Source organism: Trachemys scripta, chromosome 20 (genome assembly GCF_013100865.1).
Source record: "Trachemys scripta elegans isolate TJP31775 chromosome 20, CAS_Tse_1.0, whole genome shotgun sequence".
In the NCBI taxonomy this organism is placed as follows: domain Eukaryota; kingdom Metazoa; phylum Chordata; order Testudines; family Emydidae; genus Trachemys; species Trachemys scripta.
In genome coordinates, this window is record NC_048317.1 from 11,895,443 (window position 1) to 11,921,751 (window position 26,309).

At 57.0% G+C, this 26,309-nt stretch overlaps 1 protein-coding gene across 1 annotated transcript; it reads right to left on the reverse strand.

Annotated features, from left to right (window-relative positions):
* Positions 1-25,535, reverse strand: E2F2 (E2F transcription factor 2). Its single transcript, XM_034754280.1, has 7 exons — positions 24,549-25,535; positions 9,771-9,876; positions 8,886-9,105; positions 7,483-7,641; positions 6,417-6,531; positions 3,319-3,475; positions 1-2,369 (listed from the first exon to the last, which is right to left on the reverse strand). Exons 1-7 carry the CDS (start codon positions 24,837-24,839, stop codon positions 2,155-2,157), a joined length of 1,263 nt encoding a protein of 420 aa, XP_034610171.1. The 5' UTR covers positions 24,840-25,535; the 3' UTR covers positions 1-2,154.
* Between the last annotated feature and the right edge of the window lie 774 nt (positions 25,536-26,309).

A 26,309-nucleotide genomic window follows, 5' to 3' on the forward strand; every position in this document is an offset into this window, starting at 1 on the left:
ACACACACCCTGTGGCTAACAAGGTTGCTACATGGCAGAGCCACTAGTTATTATAGGCCAAATTTTCAGAGGTATTTAGGTCCCTAAAAATGCAGATAAGCACCTTGCCAGATTTTGAAAATCTTACTATGAGTAAAAATAAAGTAAGATTAGATCAAAATTTCTGAACTCTGGTACCTCAGGTTTGCCACCCAAATCCACATTTTTAGGCACCTATGAGTGGCTTGATTTTCACTTCAAAGAGGGAGCGAGGCACACTCAACATCTGAAACAAAAACAAAAAAAATCAAGCCACCATTAGCTGCCTAAATATTCATTTAGGCGCGCAGCGCTAGGCACCCAAGTTTGACAGTTTTCACACTAAGTGCCCGACTAGCAGGTTTAAGTTTAAAATACAGCTGAAAATGTGTATGTTTCACGGTGTGCAGATGATTGGTCTCGGACTGGCTGAAGCATGATATGTGCCAAGCCAATCAGAAAGCAGCAAGTCAATAAGCGACCAGCACCGCGACATTGGTGAACCAGGGTGGGTCTGGAAGCCATGGGCACATCCTGGAAACCAAGCGCCCTGGATAATGGTCCAGATCTCACCGCTAAGACCCGTCCGTCAGAGGATCCCAAAGCACGGCATGGAAGCGGGTATTAGTCCCACCTCACAGGAAGCACAGTGGAAGTTAACGGCTTGGTTTTCACAAGGCACGGCGCACTCAGAATTCTCTTACGCTACCTTGACAATCCCAGATTTCATCCACTGTTCCCAGAATCTACCATGGAAGGAGAAGGAGCAGGGCAGTTGATCTCTTAGGGGACCCAGCCCAGCCTGTGGCACTTGGGGCTTCTCCCACTCGACGAGACGGATCCCACGCTAACCTAACAATGAATTTAGAGAAGGGCTGATCCAATCAGTGAGGATCTGGGGTAACCCTGGACTCGGGGGCTCGCATGGGAACAACGGCCCATTGACTGGATACATGTGACACTCACAGCAGGTCGCTTGGCACCAATCTAGATGGAGAAGATCCAAGTGACCCTCTGAGAGCGAAGGCAGCCAGTCATTTCAGTGAGAGAACGGAGAGAAGGGGGTGGGGCCTAGGGTCAGTCGAAGGGGACGGGGGAGATGCAGTTGGAGTCCCTCCCATCGCAGGTGAGTGGGTGGGCGCGTCCCTGTCTCACCACGCCCTCCACCCCGGACTTGCCTTGTTTCAAGTTTCATTACAAAATGTCAGAGCAGGTCCCTGGTAAGGTCCCCCTAGAGGCCATGGCCCTAAGGAGGGACTCTCAGCTGACTCTTCACATCAAAAGCCACCTGACGTCTGCAATGACAAACGGGTTTCACTCGGCGTTTCTGGGTTGGCTCAGACCCCATACGCTCCAAGCAAAACATTCAGGGAGAGGGGAAGCAAGACCCACCTGGGTCAGATCCAAAGGGGCCGCCCGGGCCCTGCAGAGCGAAACAGACAAGTGTCCCGCAGCTGCGCTGCCGTCACAGATCCCTACGGGCCCCCCCGAGCAGCTACAGGAGCTTAGGATTTCTTCATTCACAGACGCATACGTGCCCACCCCTGCCCAGATTTCAGGGAACGGGATCTCTTGCTCCGCCACGCAAATCCCCTGGCAGACCACAGAGCGTTCCACTCCCCCTCTGCTCCCCAGACACAGCCGCCCTGCGTGTTCCGCAGACAGGTCGCTTCGGGAGCGGGATGCGAAGATTCACTCTCCATGACAAGAGTCCCAGTCTCCCAGGGGCTCCTTGCCCGGCCCCAGCATCCCTGGACAGGCCAGGAACGTGTTACCGGCATGTGTGTGGGGCGGGGAAAAGATAAACAGGCAAAGGCACTCCATTCCTGCAGCAGGTTCTATGGAGACGTGGTGGGAGACTCCTCCCCAGGTTGCCCTCTGGGGTCTTGTATTGCATTGACTGCTACGCCCAGTCTGAGCTGGCCCCAGCTGCCCCGAAGAGTGGAGGAGGAGCTGTGGAGACCACGCATGGGTGGGGCAGATCAGAAGGAAGTCCTGCCCCACGGGAGGTCTCCATGCCCCTGCTCTGGTGGCCAGGAGGGGAGGAGCTCAGAGTCCACACTTCAAGTCAAAGCCCCGGACTCCAGCAAGGCCGTTAGCACCATAGCGGGGAGGGAGAGGGGCCCCCTCGCCGGCTCAGTTCTTCAGCAGGTCACCAAGGTCATAGGCCTCAAAGAGGTCGCTCACTCCCTCGCCCCCCTCCAGCCCCCACAGGTAGTCGTCCTGGTCGAGGGGCGGGGAGAAGCTGACGAAGGGGGCGGGGTCGCCGTATGGCAGCTGGTCCTCCGTCTGCTGCAGCAGGTGATGGGGCATGTCCAGGAGCCCGTCCTCCACCTCCATCAGGGGCTCGGCTGGGGAAATCGGAGAGACAGAAGGGAGAGCTTGAAACGAGCTTGGTGGAGCTAGGTACATGCAGCCTGCCCCGGCACAGCAGAGCCCCCGACACCTCCTCGCACCATGGGCCAGGTGCCCCACGAGCCCCTCATTCACCAGCGGCATGGGAGGAGCCTGGTGAGGGCAGGCAGTGGGTAGGATTCTGCCACCCGGCCCTATTAATGCCCCTGAAACCCAGCCTGCAGCTCGTTATTATCTGCTGGTGTTCCAGATGGGGAGCCCCACCCCACCCACAGCTCTGCCAATGCCCCTCCATCCCAACCCGCAGCCCCCCGTTATACCAGTCCTGAGAGCCTCACCCCACCCACAGCTCTGCCAATGCCCCTCCATCCCAACCCGCAGCCCCCCTGCTATTCTAACCCTGGGATCCCCACCCCACCCACAGCTCTGCCAATGCCCCTCCACTCCAACCCGCAGCCCCCCCGTTATACCAGTCCTGAGAGCCCCACCCCAACCACAGCTCTGCCAATGCCCCTCCACCCCAACCCGCAGCCCCCCCATTATACCAGTCCTGGGATCCTCACCCCACGCACAGCGCTGCCAATGCCCCTCCACCCCAACCCGCAGCCCCCCTGCAATTCCAGCCCTGAGCCCCCAGCCAGACCCCACCCTGCTTTGCCAATGCCCCTCACTCCCAGTCTGTGCAAGTGGCAAAGGGCGGGCCAGGGTTCCAGGAAGCCAGACGGGAAGCAGGGCCTTGCCAAAGGCCGCTTGGCAATGAGCAGACCTGGCGGCTTGGAGGGGTGGATCTTGGCGCAGAGCCTGAGGCTGGGGCGGGTACGGCAGCCACCCGGGCGAGAGCTCAGGGGCCGCCACGAAAGAGAAAGTTAAACCCGCCAGCATCAGCCTGGGGGGAGGAGAGGCTGGGCCTGGGCAGAGATCCCTGCAGCCCCAGCCGGGTGTTACCTTTCCCTGGGGAGGGGTCGGTGCCATCGCTGCTGTCCTGGAGGGAGGGGGTGGGGAAGCTGCTCTCCTTGCCAGGGCTGAACTCCAGGATCTCCTCGGGGCACAGGTACACCTCGATGGGGCCGTTGGTGCTCTTCAGGTGGAGTTGCACGTTCTCCTGCCCGGAGAGGGGAGGGGTCAGCGGGATCCATCACACAGGGGGTCCCCTCTCCCACCCCTCCCTGCACCGAGCCGGTAGCTTGGCCAGCAGAAGGGGCTTCCCAGGGTGACTCAGCAGGGCCTTGCCCTCCAGGGCGGGTGGAGGAGAAGCAAAGACAAGTGCATGGGAAACCGAGCTCCCAGCCCCATGCCGTGAGCCCTAAAGTCACCTCAGGACGGGATGCAGAGAGACACCTTAAATGACTGCTTCTTGGGGCAGCTAGTCCTGGAACCCCCCAGAGGAGAGGCAGTTCTCGATTTAGTCCTAAGTGGAGCCCAGGATCAGGTCCAAGAGGTGACTACAGCTGGACCGCTTGTTAATAGCGACCATAATAGAATTAAATTTAACATCCCTGTGGCGGGGAAAACACCACAGCAGCCCAACACGGTAGCATTTCATTTCAGAAAGGGGGACAAATTAAAAGGTACAGCGCCAAAAGTGAAATCCCTGCAAGCTGCATGGAAACTTTTAAAAGACACCATAATAGAGGCTCCACTTAAACATATCCCCCAAATTAAAAAACATCGTAAGAGAACCACAAAAGAGCCACCGTGGCTAAACAACAAAGTAAAAGAAGCTGTGAGAGGGAAAAAGGCCTCCTTTCAAAAGTGGAAGTTAAATCCTAGTGAGGAAAATAGAAAGGAGCATAAACTCAGGCAAATGAAGTGTAAAAATTCAATTAGGAAGGCCAAAAAAGAATTTGAAGAACAGCTAGCCAAAGACTCAAAAAGTAATAGCAATTTTTTTTTTAAAATACATCAGAAGCAGGAAGCCTGCTAAACAACCAGCGGGGCCACTGGACGATCGAGATGCTAAAGGAGAACTCAAGGACAATCAAGCCATTGCAGAGAAACTAAATAAATTATTTGAATCGGTCTTTATGGCTGAGGAGGTGAGGGAGATTCCCAAACCCAAGCCATTCTTTTTAGGTGACAAATCTAAGGAACTGTCCCAGATTGGAGGTGTCATTAGAGGAGGTTTTGGAACAAATTGATAAACTAAACACTAATAAGTCACCAAGACCAGATGGTATTCACCCAGGCCAGTAAGCCTGACTTCAGTACCGGGCAAACTGGTTGAAACTATAATAAAGAACAAAATTGTCAGACACATAGATGAACATAATTTGTTGGGGAAGAGTCAACATGGTTTTTGTAAAGGGAAATCATGCCTCACCAATCTACTAGAATTCTAGAGGAGGTCAGGTCAACAAGCATGTGGACAAGGGGGATCCAGTGGATATAGTGTACTTAGATTTTCAGAAAGCCTTTGACAAGGTCCCTCACCAAAGGCTCTTAAGCAAAATACACTGTCATGGGATAAGAGGGAAGGTCCTCTCATGGATTGGTAACTGGTTAAAAGATAGGAAACAAAGGGTAGGAATAAATGGTCAGTTTTCAAAATGGAGAGAGGTAAATAGTGGTGTCCCCCAGGGGTCTGTACTGAGACCAGTCCTATTCAACATACAGTATTCATAAATGATCTAGAAAAAGGGGTAAACAGTGAGGTGGCAAAATTTGCACATGATACAAAACTGCTCAAGATAGTTAAGTCCCAGGCAGACTGTGAAGAGCTACAAAAGGATCTCTCAAAACTGGGTGACTGGGCAACAAAATGGCAAATGAAATTCAGAGTTGATAAATGCAAAGTATTGCACACTGGAAACATAATCCCAACTATACATGTAAAATGATGGGGTCTGAATTAGCTGTTACCACTCAAGAGAGAGATCTTGGAGTCATTGTGGATAGTTCTCTGAAACCATCCACTCAATGTGCAGCGGCATCAAAAAAGCGAACAGAATGTTGGGAATCATTAAGAAAGGGATAGATAATAGGACAGAAAATATCATATTGCCTCTATATAAATCCATGGTACGCCCACATCTTGAATATTGCGTGCAGATGTGGTCGCCCCATCTCAAAAAAGATATATTGGAATTGGAAAAGGTTCAGAAAAGGGCAACAAAAATGATTAGGGGTATGGAACGGATGCAATATGAGGAGAAATTAATAAGACTGGGACTTTTCAGCTTGGAAAAGAGACGACTAAGGGGGGATATGATTGAGGTCTATAAAATCATGACTGGTGTGGAGAAAGTAAATAAGGAAGGGTCATTTACTCCTCCTCATAGCACAAGAACTCTGGGTCACCAAATAAAAATTAATAGGCAACAGGTTTAAAACAAACAAAAGGAAGTATTTCTTCACACAATACACAGTCAACCTGTGGAACTCTTTGCCAAAGGATGTTGTGAAGGCCAAGACTATAACAGGGTTCAAAAAAGAACTAGATAAGTTCATGGAGGGTAGGGCTATCAATGGCTATTAGCCAGGATGGGCACGGATGGTGGCCCTAGCCTCTGTTTGCCAGAAGCTGGGAGTGGGCGACAGGGGATGGATCACTTGACGATAACCTGTCTGTTCATTCCCTCTGGGGCACCTGGCATTGGCCACTGTCAGAAGACAGGATACTGGGTTAGATGGACCTTCGGTCTGACCCAGTCTGGCCGTTCTTATGTTCTCCCTGCCAAGCAGCCACTTCTAGCCCCTCTGGGCACCTATGTTAAGGGGCAGCTGAGCCAAGGCTGGCTCCTCAGGTGGTCCCCCTAGCCCCACGGGACATGCTTAGAATTCAGTGGTCCTGGGGCTAAGGCACCAGGGTGAGACTCAGGAGATCTGGGGTCAACTCCCAGACACTGATTTCCTGTGTGATCTCGGGGAAGTTGCTGTATCTCGCTGGGCCTCAGTTTCCCCAGTTGTAAAATGGGGATAGTTGCCCTTCCTATCTAGGCGCCTCTAGTCTCACACAACAGGGTACGGAGCTCCGCTGGGGTCTCCGCTGCGGGCCAGGAGGGTGGGTTTTCCCTGCACGCAGAGCCCTCCTCCGGTGCACTCACCTCATTGAAGTCCGGCACCTCCAGCTTGGTTTCCGGGGGGGCCTTGACCGCTATCACCGTCTGCTCCTGGAAGTTGCTGATGGCGCGGATGTCCTGGTAGGTGACATATGCTAACGTGGGGGTGGAATTAAGGAAATACCGACCACAGACAATCTTCTCAGCCCACACATGACAACAGTCAGTTCTCTGCAGACCTCATGTGCTGGACCCTCCCCAGCTCCCAGCTCCCCCCAAAACCAGGCGGGTTCCCACCCCAGCCCATGAAGGCATCCTCTTTGCCAAGCACAGATTAGAAACCTCTTCTTCCATCCGGAGAGGGACACAGGACTACATGTCTCCCCCGCACGATGAGGCCTCGACCACCACGCTCACCTCTTCCACTCCCCCCAGGGCAGGCAGCAAGGCATTGTGGTGTATGGAGCTGACCACCCCTGCCCAAGTCCACAGGCTGGTGCCAGGCCATCAGCCCATGGCTCCAAGAACGCCGCTGGCTCCGTTTGTTACTGAGCCAATCCCAGAGTCTTGGGCCTGTGAGGATTGGCATGCGGCCACCTCCACGTCTGCTCCATCCCCCCAGGGGCAGCACAGCTGGGAAAGGCCCTGGATAAGACAGCTGCTGGAGGTAAAGCTTTCTTGGCTACAGAACCCAAGCCGTGGGGCTCGCTGGCAGAGGAGAGGAGACAGAATCCAAGCCAAACTCTGCTCAGACAGGAAGGCAAGGCCCACTGGGAGCAGGCGCTTTCCCCAGACTGCTCTGAAACAGAGCCCACATGCTGATGTGTCAAAACTTAGCCCCTACCCGGAGGTGGGGTGTGTGGGGGGGGGGTAACAACAGATGACATGGACGGCGGCTTTATCAACAATGAGGCAGGAGTTCAGCCCAAATCTCTCCCCCAGGTTGGGCTGCTCCTCGGCTCCTCCCTCCAGGCTGCTCAGCCCTCACCCTAGATCCTCCCTCAGACTCAATATCCCTCTGAAGGTCATTTTCAGACTGGGTTGGCTCATGATGCAGAGACACCCCGCAACCCCCTTCCTCCGTAACCCTTTGCCTCCCCATGAAGGATATCTCTGGTTAGTTTCGTCCTCTGTCAGGTGCTTCAGCTGGAGGGTGCAGTCCTGGATGCGCTCATCCAACGTTCTCTCGGTCTTGGCCAGCTCGGCCAGCTCTTGGCGCAGGGACTGCTGCTTCACCGTCACAGAGGTATCCTCGAAAATTCCTGTGCCCCTGGGAAGACAAGCAGAGCCGGCCACTGAGGATCAGTGGAAAGCAGCGCACTGGGGGTAGGGCGACAGCATCACCCGCCTCAGCAGGGACAGCACAAGGTCTCCTGCGAGGGAGCATGTCGCTTTCACAAGACGCGCAGCTCCGAGCGCTCTGCAAGGCAGCATCGTAAATACTTGCAGCTAAACGGCTCTGTGAAAGGCAATGAGAAGGGCTAGAGATCGGCCTGAAAGCAGAGCCCCCGCCCGAGCCAGGAATTCAGAACCGTTCAAAGACAGAGCCACGCTGGGGGGAGCTTGGGCCCGTCTCTGCAAACTAGATTCGGTGACAGCTGCTTCCAACTATGTTCATTCCATCGTAAAATAACCTGGCACACGTGCCCCACTCGCTGCCAGCAAGGCTGGGAACATAGGAATCTCCATTGGAGGAGATCCCGTACTCCTGCCAGCTCACCACACGTCTCTGACAACAGCCAGCAGCTGACGCAACAGAGCGCGGTGCAAGAATCCTACGGTGGACAATTACAGAGTGGCATGCCACAGGGGAAGTGTCTCCTAACCCCAGGCAGCCAGTGCTTTGCTCGTGCCCTGAAGCATCAGGGTTTGTAACAGCCGGTGGTATTGGACCCTGCTGAGCTATTGACCTCAGTGTGATCTTGCGGTGGGGAGTTCCACAGGTTACCGTATGGATCATGTAAAAGTATTCCCTGTATTCTCCTTTGTGGTAGTGTGTGGGGGGAGGGTGGGGGGGCAAGTGGGGAGAGAACAAGACCATTGTGCTTAAGGTGTGATAAGAGTCCAAACTCTGCTCGGTCCTACCGCCTGATCCAGGCTGGCGTGGGAGCAGGGCTGACAAGCTATTTCAGGACTGTTCAGCCAGTCAGCTCAAATGGGGTCGTGTCCCATCATTGGAAGAGCTACGTTCTGGTCTCGCCTACAGTGCTGGGTTTAAACTCGGTTCTCATGGAGGCCCTTCCCATCCAGACTCCCGGGCCAAACCGTGTTAGAAACCAGCCAAGTTGGGACCGTGTTTGACCCTGGATCCTTCCTGTGCTGGCTTGGGGACAAAGACCCAGATCCCTGCAAGCCCCCCGGATAGACGCAGGGAAGGTCACTCCACCCCCAGACAAGACTCTGCACTTGAACAAACAAGGCCCTTTAGAGCAGACGGTCCCAGCATAGCCGGTCCCAGCCCCGGAGCCCTGCTGGGAACCCGGATCTCTGCCCCCTCCGCACAGAGCCCCTTACATCCACTGGATGTTGTTCTTAGATTTCTTCCGGATGAGCTGAATCCCCTCCAGCACGTTGGTGATGTCGTAGATCCGGCGCTTCTGCACCTCCAGCACCTCGGCCGCCCGGTTCAGGTCCAGCACCCCGTCCTCCGACTCGCTCAGCAGGTGGATAAACTTCTTGGTCAGCAACCCCAGGGAAGTGTCGTACCGCGTCTTCTCCCCGGGCGACTTGGGGGCTGTCGTGGGCGGGGAGAGAGGAGACGGGTCAGGTGGGCTGAGCCGGGGAGAGGAGCTGAGAAAAGTCACAATGCTGCCCAGAGAACGGGCCAGACTGATTCAAGATTCAACAGCTGCTGGCTAGAGGCACGCAGGGCTCCACCCACGGGGGCTGCCGGGAGCGCAGCCTGCAATGGGTTTCAACAGCCTAGCACAGAGGGAGGCTGGGTCCCTCCCCTTTAGCTCAAGCAGCGGAGGCTCACGCTTTCAGTGCCGACGGGCCTGGGTTCAAACCCCACGGCGGGTCCAAGCAGGGTCAGTCACAGGTGCTCCTGTATTTATGGTAGCACTAAGCAAGGTGGGGGTATACTGGAAGCAGATGCTCATGGATGCCTGTTCGCTCCAAGCCTGTCCTTCCCCACAGGAGGACGGCACGGACTGTTCCTAACTACAACGCACACTCGGCTGCCTGAAGGCCACATGGCAGCCCCACCCCTACAGGGCTGGCTTCCCCCAGCCCTGTGTGGAACATCCCAGCGTCACTACACAGCACTTTCCTGGTGAGAAACGTCTCCAGGACCCAGCTGCTTCAGAAAGTGGGGCAATGCAGGTCCTTTGCATGGGAGCCCCCCACACAGGCATACATCTCCCCTCCCTCACATCCCGCCAGCTCAGCACCACTTACTTTTGGGGCTGGGGATTCGAGTGACTGTCCTGCCCTTCCCCTTGGGTGTCCGGAATTCTGGGATGCCCGGCTGGCCGGTCCCTTCCAGATCCAGCTTCCTTTTGGCCTGATGGGCAGGAGAGAGAATTCCAGTTAGTTCAAGAGACGGACCACCAACAGTAGCACCCACGACCTCATTTTGCCCTCTGGAGGCCCACACAGCACCCACGACCAAGGTCCACCATCCTCTCATCTATCACCCTTTGATCACACTGGTCCCTTCTGGCCTCGGAATCGAGGATTGTAAGCTCTCTGGGGCAGGGAGCCTTTGTACAGCGCCTAGCGCAACGAGGCCCTGATCTTGGCTGCCGCTATTATAAAGCAAATAAATGAAATCGTAACCAGAACTCGGGCCCGGTCTACAGCAGGGGTTTGCCGCAGCTGCAGCCCAGGGTGTCCAGTGCTCGTGTCGGTCTCTAGCATATGGAGCCTGGCTCCAAACAGGTGGAAACTGCACCTGTGCAAATCACAGCTTGGAGCAGGGCTGTCCTGGGAACACCAGGGGATTGTATCAGCGCAGCTGCACCAGGGGGGCTCAAATCCCCAGGGAGCGGTTACCCCACCGGGTCAGATCCCTGCAGCTCCCTTCCCCCTCCCACCAGGAACTCCATCACGGCCCAGCCTCTCTGCGGAGCAACAGGGGCCCGATCCTGCCAGGTCCTTGGCACCGGCGGCCGGGATATGGGGAGCTGGAGCTGCCTTTGAGGTCAGATTGGTAGGGATGTTAAGCCAGCTGCCAGTGCGGAAGCCTGGAGGGGTACATGTACCTTGGAAGGAGACAGCCCAACCTTGCTTCTCCACCACCCCCGGGGGGGGCTGATTAGAACAGACGCTTTCAACACAACTGGATCCAGCCCCAGGTTGGGATAGTCCCAGGAATAGGCGTCCAGATGGTCTTTTAATGCTTTCTGGGAACGCCAGCCCAGCCCCCCCGGGCACCCTGCTTAACCCAACACCTGCAGTAAGCAGCCTCCAGCCCTGCTGAGCCAGCCACAACCCCCACCGCCTGCCATGAACCAGGAGCTCATCCCCAGGCTCAGAGCTGGGCCAAGCCTGGCGCTGTTTGGGGCCCTGGTACAAACCCAGCACACGCAGCCCTCTGGGAGCGGCCGCAGGGCGTTACCATGGACGGCTGCTCCGCGGCGTATGGGGCATTCACTGCTGGGTCACAGTCCCACACACTGAAGCCCGGGCATCCATGTCACTGAGCCTCCATCAGGATTGGGCCCTGCTGCTGGCAGACGCAGAGAACTGACGGGCCCGGTCTCTAGCTCTGAAGCCCCAGGGCAGGGCTGAGGGGCTGCGTGCACTGATCTGAGCCTGGCCGCTGCTCCGTGCCCAAAGGCCTTTCCCTGGCGCCGAGCGCGTTATCAGAGAGCCCGGCCACAGGAAAGCGCTTGCGTGAGACGTGTCCGGTTACAACAGCGGATTCTGGGAACCGGCTGCAGCTCAGCCCCGGGTGGGGGAAGAGGGGCTCGCTGGGGGCATTGCCCTGTCCCATGAGGAGCTTGGGGGCCCACCCTGAACCCTTCCAATTGCACAACAGAAGGGGCGAGTGACCCCCGGCGGGTTGGGAAGGGGAAGCAGCACGTGGCAAGGCCGGGCGGCCGGCTCCCAGCAGCTGCCAGATCGCTTCCTGCCCACTTCCTGAGCGGCACTGGAGGCTGGCTCGGGCGCTGCCTGCCATTCCCACAAGTGCTTCCCTTTTGGCACCGGCTCCTCCAGGCCGGGTGGCAGACCCTTGGAGCCGTATTGCCGGGCACCACGCCAAACCAGAAAGAAGGAAGATGGGGAAAGCTCCCTCCCCTGATGCCCAGAGAGCAGCTGGCACAGTCCGCACCCAGGGAAGGCCGGGCTAGCAGTTGTCAGGATACGGACACCATGCAATCAAGGCAGCAGGTAGTGTTAGTGGGCAGGGCTCCCGCGCTGCCAGCTGGCGAGGGGACCGGACGCTGTGATCCACCATCCACACCTTCATCCCGGGTCCCTGCGAGGCTGCTACAACACACCCAGTGCGCTGAAGCTAGAGGTCGACAGGAGCACGTCATACGAGCCCTCCAGTGACTCCACCAGCTCCCCATTCATTGCCAGGAGCCTGGTCCTCAGAGACAGCCTCACCATCCGTGAGCCCCCGAGCTAGCCAGGGGCAACCCAACCGGGAGAGTCCCACTGTGCCTCTTGGGCCTTGGGGGAGGGCCACTTCCAGCCCCACGCTGTGAAATGCCTTGCCTGAGATCACACCAACGCTGCTCAGTCATATCTGGAACCACACACCAGCTCCGCTCCCACCAGGAACGGCCACAGAGGGGTGTAAGAAGCAAGAGACAGACAACACGGGATAGTTCAGTGGTTTGAGCATTGGCCTGCTAAACCCAAGGTTGTGAGTTCAATCCTTGAGGAGGCCACTTAGGGATCTGGGGCAAAAAAAAATAATTGGGGATTGGTCCTGCTTTGAGCAGGGGGTTGGACTAGATGACCTCCTGAGGTCCCTTCCAACCCTGAGATTCTATGATAACACCATCACACACACCTGCAATAGGTGAAATCCCAGCTTTGAGCAAAGCTCTGCTGGGTTCCTTATCCTCTAGGAGCTATTTGTTCCCAGTGCAGCATCTTCCAGACACGGTGCGTCTTTTCCCCTCCCCCAAAACTCTACAGAGAGAAACGACTAGAGACGGACCAAGCGAGGGCTCTTTGGGTCTGGACCATGACTAGCCTTAGGCTCCGGGATAGGTGTCGAAGTTGGGCTTGGGTTGGACCGTGCTGACATCAGCCGTCAGCGAAATGTCCCCGCCTCATCTGAGCCGACACACAAGGCTCCGTTCAAGTTTTGCATCAGTAACGAAAATATCCAGTGGCAAGTTCTGATCAGGGAATTGGTAGCCGGAAACGCTGAAGGTTCAGCCCAGCTCAGATTGATGCCGAGGGAGAGGGAAGCGAAGCCGCGCCGGAGAGATTTGTCAAGACAAGATCTGAGAGGTGACGGCAGAGAGGCTGCGCCAGAGGGCAGGAGCTGCAGAGGAGAAGGCTCTTGAACCAGCCGGGGCAAGACAGCGTGACGGGCTCATGAAGGAGGCTGGCGCCAGACAAGGGGAGGAAACCGAGATGAGTAGAGAGAGGAACGGCACACGAAGTCCGCTGGATCGAGCCCACACTGGGGAAGGTCCCAATCCCCAAACACAGCAATTGAGCGGTTAACAGAACCATACCCCAGGAGCGTTGGAGCAGCCGATCAGAAAGCCATGGGAAGAGGGATCCCCCTGAATGCCCATCCCCTCTTTTCTGCATGAGCGGCTCTCAGGCCAGTCTGTTCTACTTATGTCCCTGCACAGCTTTTCATGCCTCTAGTATCGGAGCGCCTTCTAGTCATGCATTAAGCAACATAACGTCAGTCACGGGCGGTTCACCCTCTCCCCGGGGAGAACTGCACGTGGAGCGTTCTTGCCGGGCTGTCCTTTTTGGGGGCAGGACGGGAGGGAAGCAGTTCTATGTCCATGCGGCTCTGCCATTATATCAGAGAAGGCAGATCATAGAAATGGGTCCAGCCCTCGGCCTGGTGGTCTGGGACGGCCCTTCGTTCCTGTGGAAGATGCTTCCGCAGTCTCACCCTGACCCCCCCCCCAGTCGAGCTCTACCCACAGACGCCCCTGGCAGCCGAATGGTTAAACCCAAGCACATGGGAAACACCTGCCAAAGTAATAATACCACAAGCACATCTGCTGCGCCAGGCTGCCCCCCATTTAGGCCCGGAAACCAGAGACAGCAGTGGAGGAGGGGGAGGGGGGATCTTCTTGGTTTCTCCCCCTCCCCTCTGCCCACAGGGCATCTGTTGGCAACAAATTAGTTAGCGAGGGCCAGCAACAGGTGGCTGTGACAGTGCATGGCTGGCGTGGCCAGGCAGGGAGCGGCCCGGCTGCCAGCAGGGCCAGTCCCCTGTGCCAATGCACCAGGTGTCGGGAAGGAGGATTTTGGGAGCCGGTCTGGTGCTTACTTTTCACTAACAGCAGCGCTTGGGAATGGGACCACAGTCCCCTTCGCGTCTCCCTCGCTCAGAGATGCCTCCCTAAAGTCTGTCACCACCGCAGAGCTACCAATGCACTGGTGGCATCATGGCCCCCTGTGATAGGCCACGGGCCACGCCCGCCCCCAGGCCACCCCACAGCGCCCTCCTCTGGACGTTCGGCTGCACTGTGCAGAAGAGGCTTGGGAGTTCCGGATACCGCTCCACAGCTGTTTTCCAAGTGATGTGGGGAGGGGCCCATGCCAGGGACTCTCAAGGTCAAGAAAGGGCTAAATTCCCTCCCTCCCTGTCTAGACACACTTCCCCTGCGCTAAAGATGCCAGCTGGGACGCTGCCTCGCCCCTACCCCCAAGAAAGGGAGTTCTGGGACCAGCCTCGATGACTGGGAAGGGGAGAGCACAGGGTACATTCAGATGGTAACCCCCAGCTCATATCTTGCACGACTCATCAACAGATCTCAAAGCACTTTACAAAGGAGGTCAGTATCACTAGCACCATTTTCCAGATGGGGAAACTGAGGCACGGAGGAGGGGAAAAGTGACTTGCCCAAGGTCACTCCGCAGGCCAGTGGCAGAGCTGGAAATAGTCCCAAAGACTCTCAAATCCCAGTTCGGGGTCCTAGCCACACTGCAAAAAGGCTCCCAGATGAGATGTGATGGGAGGAGCTCAGAATCCGCTTCTGCTCCCCGAGGCACTGTCCTGACACCCCTTTGCCTTGGGCCAGGCCCGTTCCTGGCTGCATACCTGCATCCTCCCGCAACTAGAGCCCCCGTGAAGCAACTGCAGAAGGCAGACGCGACTCAGCGCTACAGCGGACCAATGGAGCTCCCGAGAACGGAGGAGATCGGTCGCGCCCCATCCAGGGCACGCGGATGAATGAATCCCGCTGGCAATACACCAGCGCTGCACCCTGCCCTCTAGAAAGATCTTGCAGGATTGGGGACTGGTTAAGACCTGGAACGGAGACACCCCAGGGCAATCTCGCTGCTGCAGAGGTGGTATCAGAGATGTAGTAGGGGGCGCTGTCCCCATGGCAGTACTGCGCCTACCCAATGCCGTTGGGGGACGCTGTGCTGCTGGAAGGGGGCCCACCCTGTGGCTGAGGCAGTGGGTACCAGCAAAGATCCTTTGGCCAGGGGCCCTGCCCAAATCCGCACTCCGGGAACGACGTTCCCCCTCCTTAGCCCCTCTCCCTGCATTCTGCTGCCTGACCAGCCCTGTTACACAGCTGTCACAGTCCACCCCAGAAGTGGCTGCATTTCAGCGCTGGGTGAAGCCCTCCCCAGTAGACACCGCAACGCACAGAGCATTTGGGGGTCCGCCAGGTCCAAGGGTGCAACTGAACTGGGAGATAAGAGCTGGGCTGGGAGCTATCGCCCAGCTCCTGAAAGGATTCGAAAGGCAGGCGCTCCAGTCCAGGAAGAACAGGAGAAATAGATGGTTTCTCTGCTAGTGAGCAAGTCCCCAGGTCTCTGGGTCAAGTGTTCCCCACACCCTAGCCTGACGGGCTGAGAGCAAACATGTGGGGAGCGCTGCTTTTTTCCGAATGGCAGGGAAGGGGACAGAGAGGAGGCGGATTTGCAGTCCCTGCTGTCCCACATTTGGGGGCAGGTGATCAGAACAGAGTGGGGTTTACAGTGCCTCCCATTCGGCCTGGGGGGCAGGGGGGTTGCACCCTCCCTGCCAACCCTTGTGTTGGGGTCGGAGGGCGACAGTCATCGCCTGCCTTCCCCAGGCCGAGCGTGTGGTAACTGAGGGATGCTTGAGAAGCCCCAGGGTTGTGGAGATGGCGGGAAAGGACAAAGGGAAGCCCAGGGCAGATCTCCTGCCAGCTGCTGGCCTGGCCCGGAGCTGGCACAGTCTCCCCTCCCCAGCAGGGGCTGGATTAGCCACACAACAGCTGGCCAGCCCCTGCTCATACTCCTACACAGCCATGGCACAGAGGGTGGGGAGCAGCTAGGCTGGGGCTCCGGGGTGGGGGCAGCAGCAGCAGGGTGAACACTGGAAGAGTCAAAAAGAGAAAAGCTCAAGGGCCCCATTGTGCCCCGGACTCCAGCCCCCGTCCGTCCCGGACACTGCTTCTGCTCAGCAGCCTGGCTTCCAGGCCACAGGAATTTGGGAGGAGAAGGGGGATGGAGAGGATGCCTGGGGAAACTTCCTCAACCCCCCCCTGTATTTCTGCTGAGGGGCATTTAATAATTATAATACCCGGCTCTTCTCTAGATCGCCAAGTGCTTTACCAAAGGAGGGCAGCGTCACTCTCCCGCATTTTGCGGATGGGGAAACCGAGGCACCGGTTGATGACGCGACTTGCCCAAGGTTACCCAGCAGGCCAGTGGCACAGCTGGGGAAAGACACCAGGTCCCATGAATCCCAGTCCAGTGCTCTAGGCACTAGGCCACACTGCTCTGAAGAGAAACCAGCATAGGAAGCCTGCATCCTCCAACGCCTCTCAACCCGGCTGCTCCTTGCCAGCTTCATGGGGGGCAGGGGCATCAGGACAAGCCGCAGAGCTCCACGCAGCTGAGGGAGGGGAACGTCACAGCCTGGCAGGAAGCGGCTAGAAGGCTGCAAGGATGGGATGCAGGTGGATGGGAGCCTGCCCCACCCAGGCCCAGAAACAAGAGGAGGGTAGGAGACGGGGAAACACCTATAAAGGCAGCGTCTGCACCCACTGCAGCCCCGGCGTCTTTGCCCTTTATTTCCGGGGGCGCTTCGTCTCAGCAGCACGGGGCTGGGCTCGCCAGGCCCTTCTGGGCAGCTCCGAGGCCTGCCCTCACCCCACACCCTCCACCGCAGGGCGTGGGAACCGTGCCTCTGGGTTATCACAGAGTCCCACAGCCCGCAGCTCCAGAGCGCACACCCTCTACGCACACACCAGGGAGGGAAAGCTGGCAGCGAGCCTGTGCATAAAAGGGCAGACCGACACCTCTTCCAATCCCCCCCTGCCCTCCTGGAAATCCAGGGAGGGTTCCCCCTGCATGCTGCAGCCTTCCACCCCACCCCCCTCGCCCCCACCAATCCTGGAGGGGTCAGTAGAGGCATTCACCAGAAAAAGCCATCTTCAGTGGCCTTGCTCAGCTCTTTCCTCCAGGGAAAAGCAACAGCCGCACCTGGGCGAATGATGGAGGCGAGAGAGAGAGAGCAGCAATGAAATGAAAGATGAGCCAAATACACCTGCACCAGAGGTCAGATGCGAGTTCGGACCCTCCCTGCCCAGGGAGCAAGGGCTAGAAGGGACGAAAACAGCCCACGCGGGAGGGGCCGTCAGAACCGCCACAGCAGGACAGCCAGGCTCGCAGGGCATGTCGGGGCACCCAGCTGTGACCCAAGAGGAAGGATCGTGGTAGCAGCAGCGTGACAATAACTGAGGGCTGGCGAAAGGCCCCAGTTGGACAACCCTTGAGGCTGAGGTCCCGTCTGTGGACAGACAGGTGCAGCTAGGTCACAAGATCACAAGGTGCTGGGGTTTGCTGCCCGGTCTCTGGTTTGGCCTGGGCTATACAGTTTGTTGGCCCCCCCGGGGGCTGGGCGCAGCAGGGCTCTGCCCAGACAAGGCAGGCTCTGCCCATTGTGGGTGGGGCCCGGCTAATGCTCTGGGTGTTGATCAGCTCGGATGCTGGCCTGACCGGTACTGTGAACCTCCCTCCGCGCTGGGAGCAGATCCATGACTGGTGTCTCTGGCCCACAGAAGAGTTTCCTCCCAGACTCCACTCCTGGGGCAGCAATTGACCAGCAGTCAGCTGCATGCAAGAGTGACTCGAACTCGCTGCTCCGTCCTGGCGCCGGTCCGGCCTTCGGCTCTCTGCTCCAGCAGGGTGGGGAAGGGGGTTTAGGGTGCAGCGGAAGCTTGCCCAGAATTCTAGCCCAGGACCGCATCTGCGGCAGCCCCAGGTAAAGAGGATCAGCTGAGAAATCTGGGCTAGCACATGGTAGGGATTTCCCCCCTCCCCGCCCCCCGTGCTCATTCACCACAACTCTCCAGCAATCACACACTCCTTGGGCCCCGCCCGTGAGTCACAGAGACACGCCGGAAGAGAAGCCAGAGCCTTTCCTGGAGCAGCACCCGGGAGCCTGGCGCCACTCACCCCCAGCCATGTTTAAAGTCCTCAGAGCAAAACCAGCTCTACGCTCCCTGCCCCATCAAGGCGCAAAGCTTGGCTCAAGCCCAAGGGATGGAGCCCCAGTGGCCGGGGCTTAAAATTCTCCCTCCATGCAACGGGGGGGGGGGGGGGGGGATTCCCAGCTGAACATTCAAACCCCTGCCCCCAAGGACACCCCCAACCCCATTGCACAGTCAGAAGCCCAGTTCCGTGCCCCGCCGCGGAGCCTGGCTCGAGGCAAGAAGAGGGGTCATCCCTCCCCCAATCAAATTAGCTGAACATGATAGAAAAGCCCCATTAGGACACAGGCCAACAAGTCTGAAGCCATGTTAGCCGGCCGTGGCCCAGCCCAACCAGTGAACACTGATGCCAACCCCTCCCTTAAAGAGCATGGGGCCAAAACCCCAGTTAGAGACTGTGACCCACCCAACCCTAACTACAGCACAAGGCTGCAGTGTCCTCGGCTGGGGAGACCCTGGTGTTTAGAGCCTTCTCTGGCATCCATCAGCAACCGCTCCAGGACCCAGACAGTGCTACGTGAGATTAAAGGAGGCCCAGGCAGAGGGGTCTTTAGCAGGTGCCCCTAAGCCCAGGGAGGCGGGAAGGGAGGGAACAGAGCCCTGTGCTGGCTTTCCCCTTTATATAAGCCCAGTTTAGGCAAAGCCAGGGCCTTTCCCTCCTGACCTTTGATCTTGACTTTGCAAAGAGAGGATTTGCAAAGCTAGAACAGACCACTGCTCTTCTGGTCTGGTCTCGAGTCCACCAGTGACAGATCCCACAGAGCAGGACAGGACTGCCCCCCTCCCGCCCATGCCTGTTTGTGTCTTGCTGGATACTGAGTGGGGACGTGGTATACCTTCCTGACCCCTCCAGCCAACAATTTACACCTTGAAGCATGAGACTGCATTATCCTTCTCTTGGGACCTGCACAGCTGTAGGATTCCTGCCTATCGGACTTGCAAACCACCCTAAAAATCCTGCTGCAAAACTTGATTTCAAGGCCTCCTCCTGAAGCAGTGAGTTCCACAGGTCGGCCGCGTGTAGCATTACCTTGTATCTCAGGTGACATACAAGTTTGACCCACACTAGCCCGTTAACACCCATTCTGCAGGGCTGTACCAACCCACCCAGAGTCCCCGATGGGACCCTAATGGGTTCAGCCATGGAAGTAAAGCCAATGGGGAGAGAACCTCCTTCCCCCACCGCCCCCAATTCAGCTAATGGAGTCAGGGCCATATCACCGCACGCTGGCCAAGCAATACACCCACGGGCCACACCCAGCAGCCTGGCAAACAGAGGCAGCTCTTTGCGATGCACCGAGCTCAGCAAAGCTAGTGAAGCTGGAGACGTGACCACAGCACACGCAAGAGGCTCTCCATCTCCCCACACGACAGCCCGTCTCCAGCACCTGGAGGATCTCAAAGCACATTATGAACTTTACAGAATTCAGCATTTTAAAGATGGGAAAACCGAGGACTAGCTAAAAGCGATTTGCCCTTGGTCACAAAGTCAGGAACAGAACTCAGGCATCCCTAGACCACCTGTGATTAATTTACAAGCCTTCCACATTGCCCCTTAGAAGCCCTCTCTGTTGCAAGACCCAGGAAGCAACCAGACCAGCACTTCAAACAGGTAGCTGAATACCGATGCCCACACTACCTGTCTCATAGGTATTTACAGGTGTGGCACTTAACAGGTCATGTTCCAATTCCTTGGCCAATTGGAGAAAGCAACATCAGCCTTATAGGAGGAAATCCATAGGGTTGTGCTCCTACCCACCACCCCGCACACTCATCACGCCAATTGCCCTTTGTACAAAGAACAAAGCTGGTCAGCGTTTCAAGTTCAAATCCAAACAGCTTCTCCTGTGGACTCTGCACTCCCAGGCTTCTGAATCAGCCATCTCAAGAGAAGCCTGGGACGAACCACGAGATTCGGGGAGCCACAGAGAAGAGTCAAGACAAGAATTTTAATAGGCAGAAGGGAAGCGACACTGGAATTCCTTTGAGGTCGATGCTTCCAAACCTACCAGAATCCCATTATGCTCACCCACAGGTCTGGAAGGACACGTGAAACAAGGATGATGGGCAAAAAAAAAGCCATGAAAAACATGCAGAGAGGCACGGATGCATTTGTTTAAAGAATGCATCCTGACCTTCTTCAAGAGTCTTGGTGCTGAACAGGAATCAAACTCAGAAAGGTTCCCGAGAGAGCACTACCCAGCCAGTTTGTCCATTACATGCAACTGATCCTAAAAATCTCCAAATCTGCCTGCCTGCCTCCATCTTGGAGTTCAAAGGCAGATTGTTACAAGAGGAGTCATACACCACATGCTCTCACCAAACTCCTGTAAGGAAGGGAGGTGCTACACAGGGGTGACGGAGGCAGAGAGAGACTAAGGCAGGGGTGGGCAAACTTTTTGGCCCGAGCACCACATCGGGGTTGCGCAACTGTATGGAGGGCCGGGTAGGGAAGGCTGTGCCTCCCCAAACAGCCTGGCCCCCACCCCCTCTCCACCCCCTCCCACTTCCCGCCCCCCTCAGAACTCCCAACCCATACAACCGCCCCCTCCTCCCTGACTGCCCCCCAGGACTCCCTGCTCCCTTACCCAACCCCCCCTTACCAGTCCCCATCCCCTTACCAGCAGCAGGAGCTCGCAACCACGACACCCGTCCAGAGCCAGCTGCGCTCCCCACGCTGCCCAGAGCACGGCCTGCGTGGCTACGGGGGAGGGACCGGGGACTAGGCTCCCCGGCCGGGCAGGACGGTCCCGCGGGCCGGATATGGCCCGCGGGCCGTAGTTTGCCCACATCTGGACTAAAGGAATGTCTACACTTCGAGCTGGGGGTGAGATTCCCAGCCCAAGGAGGAATACCTGTGCTAGCTCTGATCAAGCTAGTGTGCTACAAATGTAGCGTAGCAGCCGGAAGGGCCGGCGGCTCGGAGTATGCGCCTGGCATCTTGGACAGGATCCCACGCTGGGCAGTTCGCTGCTTGCACTTCTGCAGCGACACGGTTTGTAGCGCACAGGCTCCACCAGGGTTAGCGTGAGCAGGTCTCCTTGAGCTGGGAACCACCCCATACCTTGAGTGACATGCCCAGAGTGACACAGGGAACCAGGGCCAAGTCAGAGATTGAACCAAAGTCTCCGAACTTGCCGGCTAGCATCATACCCACCGGACCACCCCTCCTCCTCTTGCTGCTGAACTGCCGCCAAGAGACAAAATCCAAGGGCTGGCTGCCCTGCTCGGCACCCTCAGGTTTGGCCGGAAACATGAGCTTGCCCGTGGGAGACCCAGGCAGGATTTCCCCAGGGACTGGAGCAAGGTAGAGGGGACTAGAGCCTGATCTTGCGAAAGGGGACGTTTTAGCAAGGACTCCGTCAGCAGCACCCATGTGACAGCAGGATGGCGCCCACGGAAATTGACAGGGTAGCAAGGACTGAGAAGGCAGGCGGGGGGATTCGGCACGGATTGGCCAGGCAGCCTGATGCCCCGGAGGCAAATGCCCCTTTTGGAGACGCTCATGGGTCAGTGTGGGGGAGAAAGCCCATGAAGGCCTTTTTGACTCCTCCTGCTTCTACCGCCAGGAGACATCCCCTTCCCCAGGCCAGATGGCTGCACTGCAAGGCCGTGACCCCAAGGAAGGGGGGAGTTAAAGCATGGAAAAAACCAGCAGAGGGGGGGAAGCAAGAGACCTTTGGGAACAGTGGGGTCCCACCGAGGGGGGGGAATAAATGCACAAGGGATGCAGAGCATCAAACCCTCCTGTTCTGCTTAGATTTCCACGCAGATTGTCCACCCACCAGCTCATTGCCTAGTGTTTCTCCTCTAAAATAGAGGTATTAACCATTAGAAGGCCAGCACCTTCCACAGTGCCAGAAAAAAGAACTCCTTAGGAGGCTGTCTACAGGGCAGGGGGTGGGGAGAGGGCATAACAGCTGATTTAGGGCTTTAGCACTAACAGTCTTACTTAGACCATTCCAGGGCCCAATCTCTCTCTTTCATAGCACTGTGACCTCACTGCAAGGAAGCTATGGCTGATTAGCCAGGGGTGTCATGTGATGTTTCGACGGGCTCCAAGCATGCTTTGATTAACAAGAGGCAGTATAGTCCAGTGGTCAGAGCAGCCAGTCAGCCTTTAGGGATCACTTCCCACCTCTGCCACCGACTGACAACATGGCCTAGGCCAAGTCACTTGCCCTCTCCATACCCCGGCTCCTGCCCATCTGCCACAAAGGGACAACAGCCCAGGGCTTACATGACTATTGTGGGTCTTCATCACTGGGAGTTGGTAAAGAGCTTTAAAATCCTCAGGGGAACGGGTGGGGTGGGGGGTGTTCTGGAAGGAAAATTTGTTCTTTAGGCCACTGTCATGCACGCGGTTTGGTGCGGGTAGACCCTGCACCTGCATGGAGCCCTGTTGACCCACACAGGTTGCAGGATCAGGCCCTTAGCGGGTGCCTGTAAAACCATCTCTGCAAAGGCTACGCTCTGCCTTCAGCCCAAGGAAGGGTTTTAGCAGCCTGGGTCTCTCTCGCTGCACACAACAGCCCTCGAAGCTACACAAGGCATCGGGGGGAGACATTTCACGTTCCGCTCTGCGGCTGAATAAAAACACAGCCGGACACAGGCAGCGAAGATGACGAGACAGGTGGCACTGGAGCCCGCTGGGGCCTGCAGGCACGGGGGCTGTGCAGAGAATGGGTCCTGAGCCAGATCAGCGTCCACTGCCCAAGCAGAGCAGGAACGTTATGGATCAAGTGGAGAAAGGGAAACCAAGAGACACGCTCGCGGGCTGCCTTCAGCGAGGAACGTGGCAGAGCCCGCACCTGTCAGGAGGCATCAGCAGCCCCAGAGGTCGCTGCAGCAGGCCAGACAGGCAGGGAGAGAGGGAATCGCTCCCAGGCCTGCCTCAGAAGCAGCAGTTACACGCCAGCCCTCTCTGCCAATTAGCACGGCTGGCAAAGACACTCGGCAGGGGCCTACAGAAGGGGAGGCAAAGCTGGTTAAAACTGCCTGCCCTACCCAGCGTCTGAGCTCTGCTTTCACAGAGCCAGAGCCCGGGGAGCACGGAGGAAGTGAATGATAAACCAGCAGGGCCAGGATACCACAACCACTTAATGCCCTTGACTCTTCCCAGGTCAGCCAGGGCCAAAGACACTCAGTGCCTCTAGGATCTGGCCCTGAGCAATGGCAGCTCGTCCTCCAGAGCTTTCCCGACTTTTGGTTTACAGTGCAATCCACGCATCCCTGTGATGGCAGGGCTCTCATATATAGCTTCACTCATCACAAGGGGCACAAGCACTTTAAATTCCTACAGGCCGTACCGCATCAGACCAGTGGTCCATAGTCCAATATCCTGACTCTGACAGAAGCCACTATCACATGCTTCAAAAAAAGCAAACCGTAACCCTTTTCCTCCACCACATCCCACCATCATGGAGAAGTAAGACGAATCTCTAGGCCTTATTTATACATCCCCGTGTGACTCATGGAGGCAATGTGATCAAGTGAGGACTTGAATCAGGACTCCTGGGTTCTATTCCCAGCTTTGCTGACTGTGCAACTTCAAACAAGTCATATCACCGCTCTGTGCCTCAGTTTCTCTCTGTGAAATGGGTATAATAATATTTCTCTCTCACACACACACACTCTTACAAAGCGCTTTAAGATCTATAGGTGAAGAACACTAGTTACGAAGGTTGGATCTGCCCTTTAGACAGATTTTGACCCTAGCACAGCAGTGCGGTAGCAGGGCACTAGCAAACTCAGTTGTTCCTCCCTCCACATGTCTTTCTTGTCGAGTTAATGTCTAAATCCTTACGGTCCCTCTCCTGCAGATTTCCTAAGCTGTCATATTTCAGGGCATCCCTGCTATTAATATGGAATCCTATTCAAATTCAGTCTCCCCACACACACACAAAAAAGAAAGTTACACCCCACTACTGACTTCACCCCACTACAATCCTAGGCTCGGATCTTGTCTCCACAGAGTCCTGTTCAACTCAGTGGAGTTCTGTACAGGGCTCCACTGGCCAACGGTAGAGCAAGGGCCCTGCCCTGAAGCGAGCTCACCTCCACTGAAGTCAGTGGAAAGACACTCACTGATTTTGGGTCAGAGCCTAGGGAACAGATGGCAAAAGGCACTCTGCAGGAAGCCGTGTGATGTAGGATTCATCTCCTTAATGCAAGAGATTTTCTACGGCCTGGGCTCTCAGGGCTGGAGTTTCTGATGGGCAGTAACAGCTATTTGCAAGAACAGAAAAGAGGAAGAGGACAGCAGCTTTTTGTGGGGGTAAACTGGAGTCGAAGGGAAGTTGAGAAACGCCTGAGCCACTGTGCTGGGACTTATGGTCTAGTACCAAGCCATTAACATTTTGCATATTAAAGACACCCCAATCCTCAATACACTAGCTAGTGTTTGGTTTGAATAATGTCCCCCCTCACAGTGGCATCAGAGCACATTGCCAGGATGATATTACCGAATCACACACTTCACCTGGATTCAGACTCTGCTACATCCAAGTGACACCAGACCCAACACACAGCAGGTTGGAAAAGGGCAGACAGACAGGGGGAAAGCACAAGGGCGCACAGGGGTCAGACACTTTACCGGCAGCCTTCCTGCAGAGGCGGATCGGATGGTTTTGATTTCAGGTCCATGAGGGGTAGCGTAGAGACAACTGCCCCTGGACGCGGGGGCAGCCGCCACACTCTGCGGGTACAGCTGCGTGAAATAGCTGGCCGGGATGGAGTGCATCTGGGGGCTGCTGAGGCTGGAAGTCACCAAGTCTGCAGAGCTCATCACAGGCATGACTTTCTTTTGCTGCTGTTGCTGGGGGAGGCCGGCAATGGCGCAGCCCCCCCTTTCTGGGGCTGAAGACACTCCCTTGACTCTCAGCATTGTTCAGCCATTTAAAACAGGGCGTAGCATGCAGGATCAGTGAACGGCCCCCAGTTTCCAGTCTGAGGCTGTCTTGGGGGGAAAAAAATCAAGCTGGAATTTTTGCAAGACTGCATTGGGGGGAGGAAATCACTAAGCCAGCCCTAGTCTAGCCCCCTCCTTTCTTCGTGGAAGATCCTGTAGCTGACCGGCCCGAATTTGCACCTGGCTGTTTTGAAACCAACACACACAAGTCGAAGTTACTGGTTGTCTCAAGGGGACCGGGGCTTTGCAGCGCTCAAACGCCCGTCCACTGCCCCCAAGCCTGGTAACGTGCAGGTGATTGCCGGGGCTGGTGACTCTCAGCTCCCAGGGTGGGAATCGACTCCCACCCAAGCGTGGTGCATTTTGAAAAGGGAATAATAAAATCACCCCCCTAAATCGCTGCTTTGGCGGCTCCTGGTCCCGAGGCCCCCAGCGCGGGGGGGTGGAGCAGCATCAAGCCAGGGGGAGCTGCGCCCCCAGCCCGGGCCCTGGATCCGGCCGAGGCCCCGCCACTGGCTCGCAGGGAGCGGCTCCCCCTTGCAAAGCTGGTGGCTGCCTCCCGGCGGGGCTGCAGCGAGCCGGGGCCGGGATGGGGCCGGATTGGAGCGGGGGCGATGGCTGCGGAGCGGCCCCGGTTCTTTCTCTTTCCCTTTCTCCCGCGGCTCCGCTCGCTCCTCGGGTTTTTTTTTTTTTTTTTTTTTTTTTTTTTTTTTTTAAGCGCCAAACGACGTGCCGCGAAATTCGGATCTCCCGCGGAAAAGGCCGCGCTCTGATTGGTCGCGGCAACGCGGGCCGGGGCCCCGCCCACCGGATTCGATACATTCGGCGAGGAAAGAGGCGGGGCGGGCGGGTCTTAAAGGGGCCGCGCACAGCGCGCGCCTTTCTCCCGGGGGCTGGCTCCGCCTCGGGCTCTCCCCCTCCCGACGCGCCGAGTGGGCGTGGCAGTGGCGGGAAGGGGCGTGTCCATGCAAACAGAGAACTAGGGACCGTCTGCAGCCATCCCTCCCCCCCCCCAGTTAAAATGACCTGGGCTGGGACCAGCTGTCAGACCTGTGGCTAGGGGGAGCCTGGCGGGGGGGCGCTGATGCAAAGCCTGCTCCGCCCATGCACCCCGCTGGGACTTGCTGTTGTTGCAAACAAAGCCCTGAGGCAGTCAGCCAGAGAAAGCAACGGGTTAGCTGGGTTTCACAATGGCGGGGCAGCGTGGCCGGCAGGACTGGGTTCCCACAGGCAAATGCAGGGGGCTGGAACAGTGGGTATAGTGTGGGGCTGAGAGCCATTGAACCAAACTGTAAACCCTGGATAGGATGGAAACCACGTCAGGCCGGGGGGTGCAGCACCCTTAGTTCCAGCCTCTATGGGCAGATGTGGCCTTTCGAGACTCTTTGGGGTAGGGATTGTCTCGCTCGTACAGCACCTAACACGATGGCACCCAATCCTGATTGT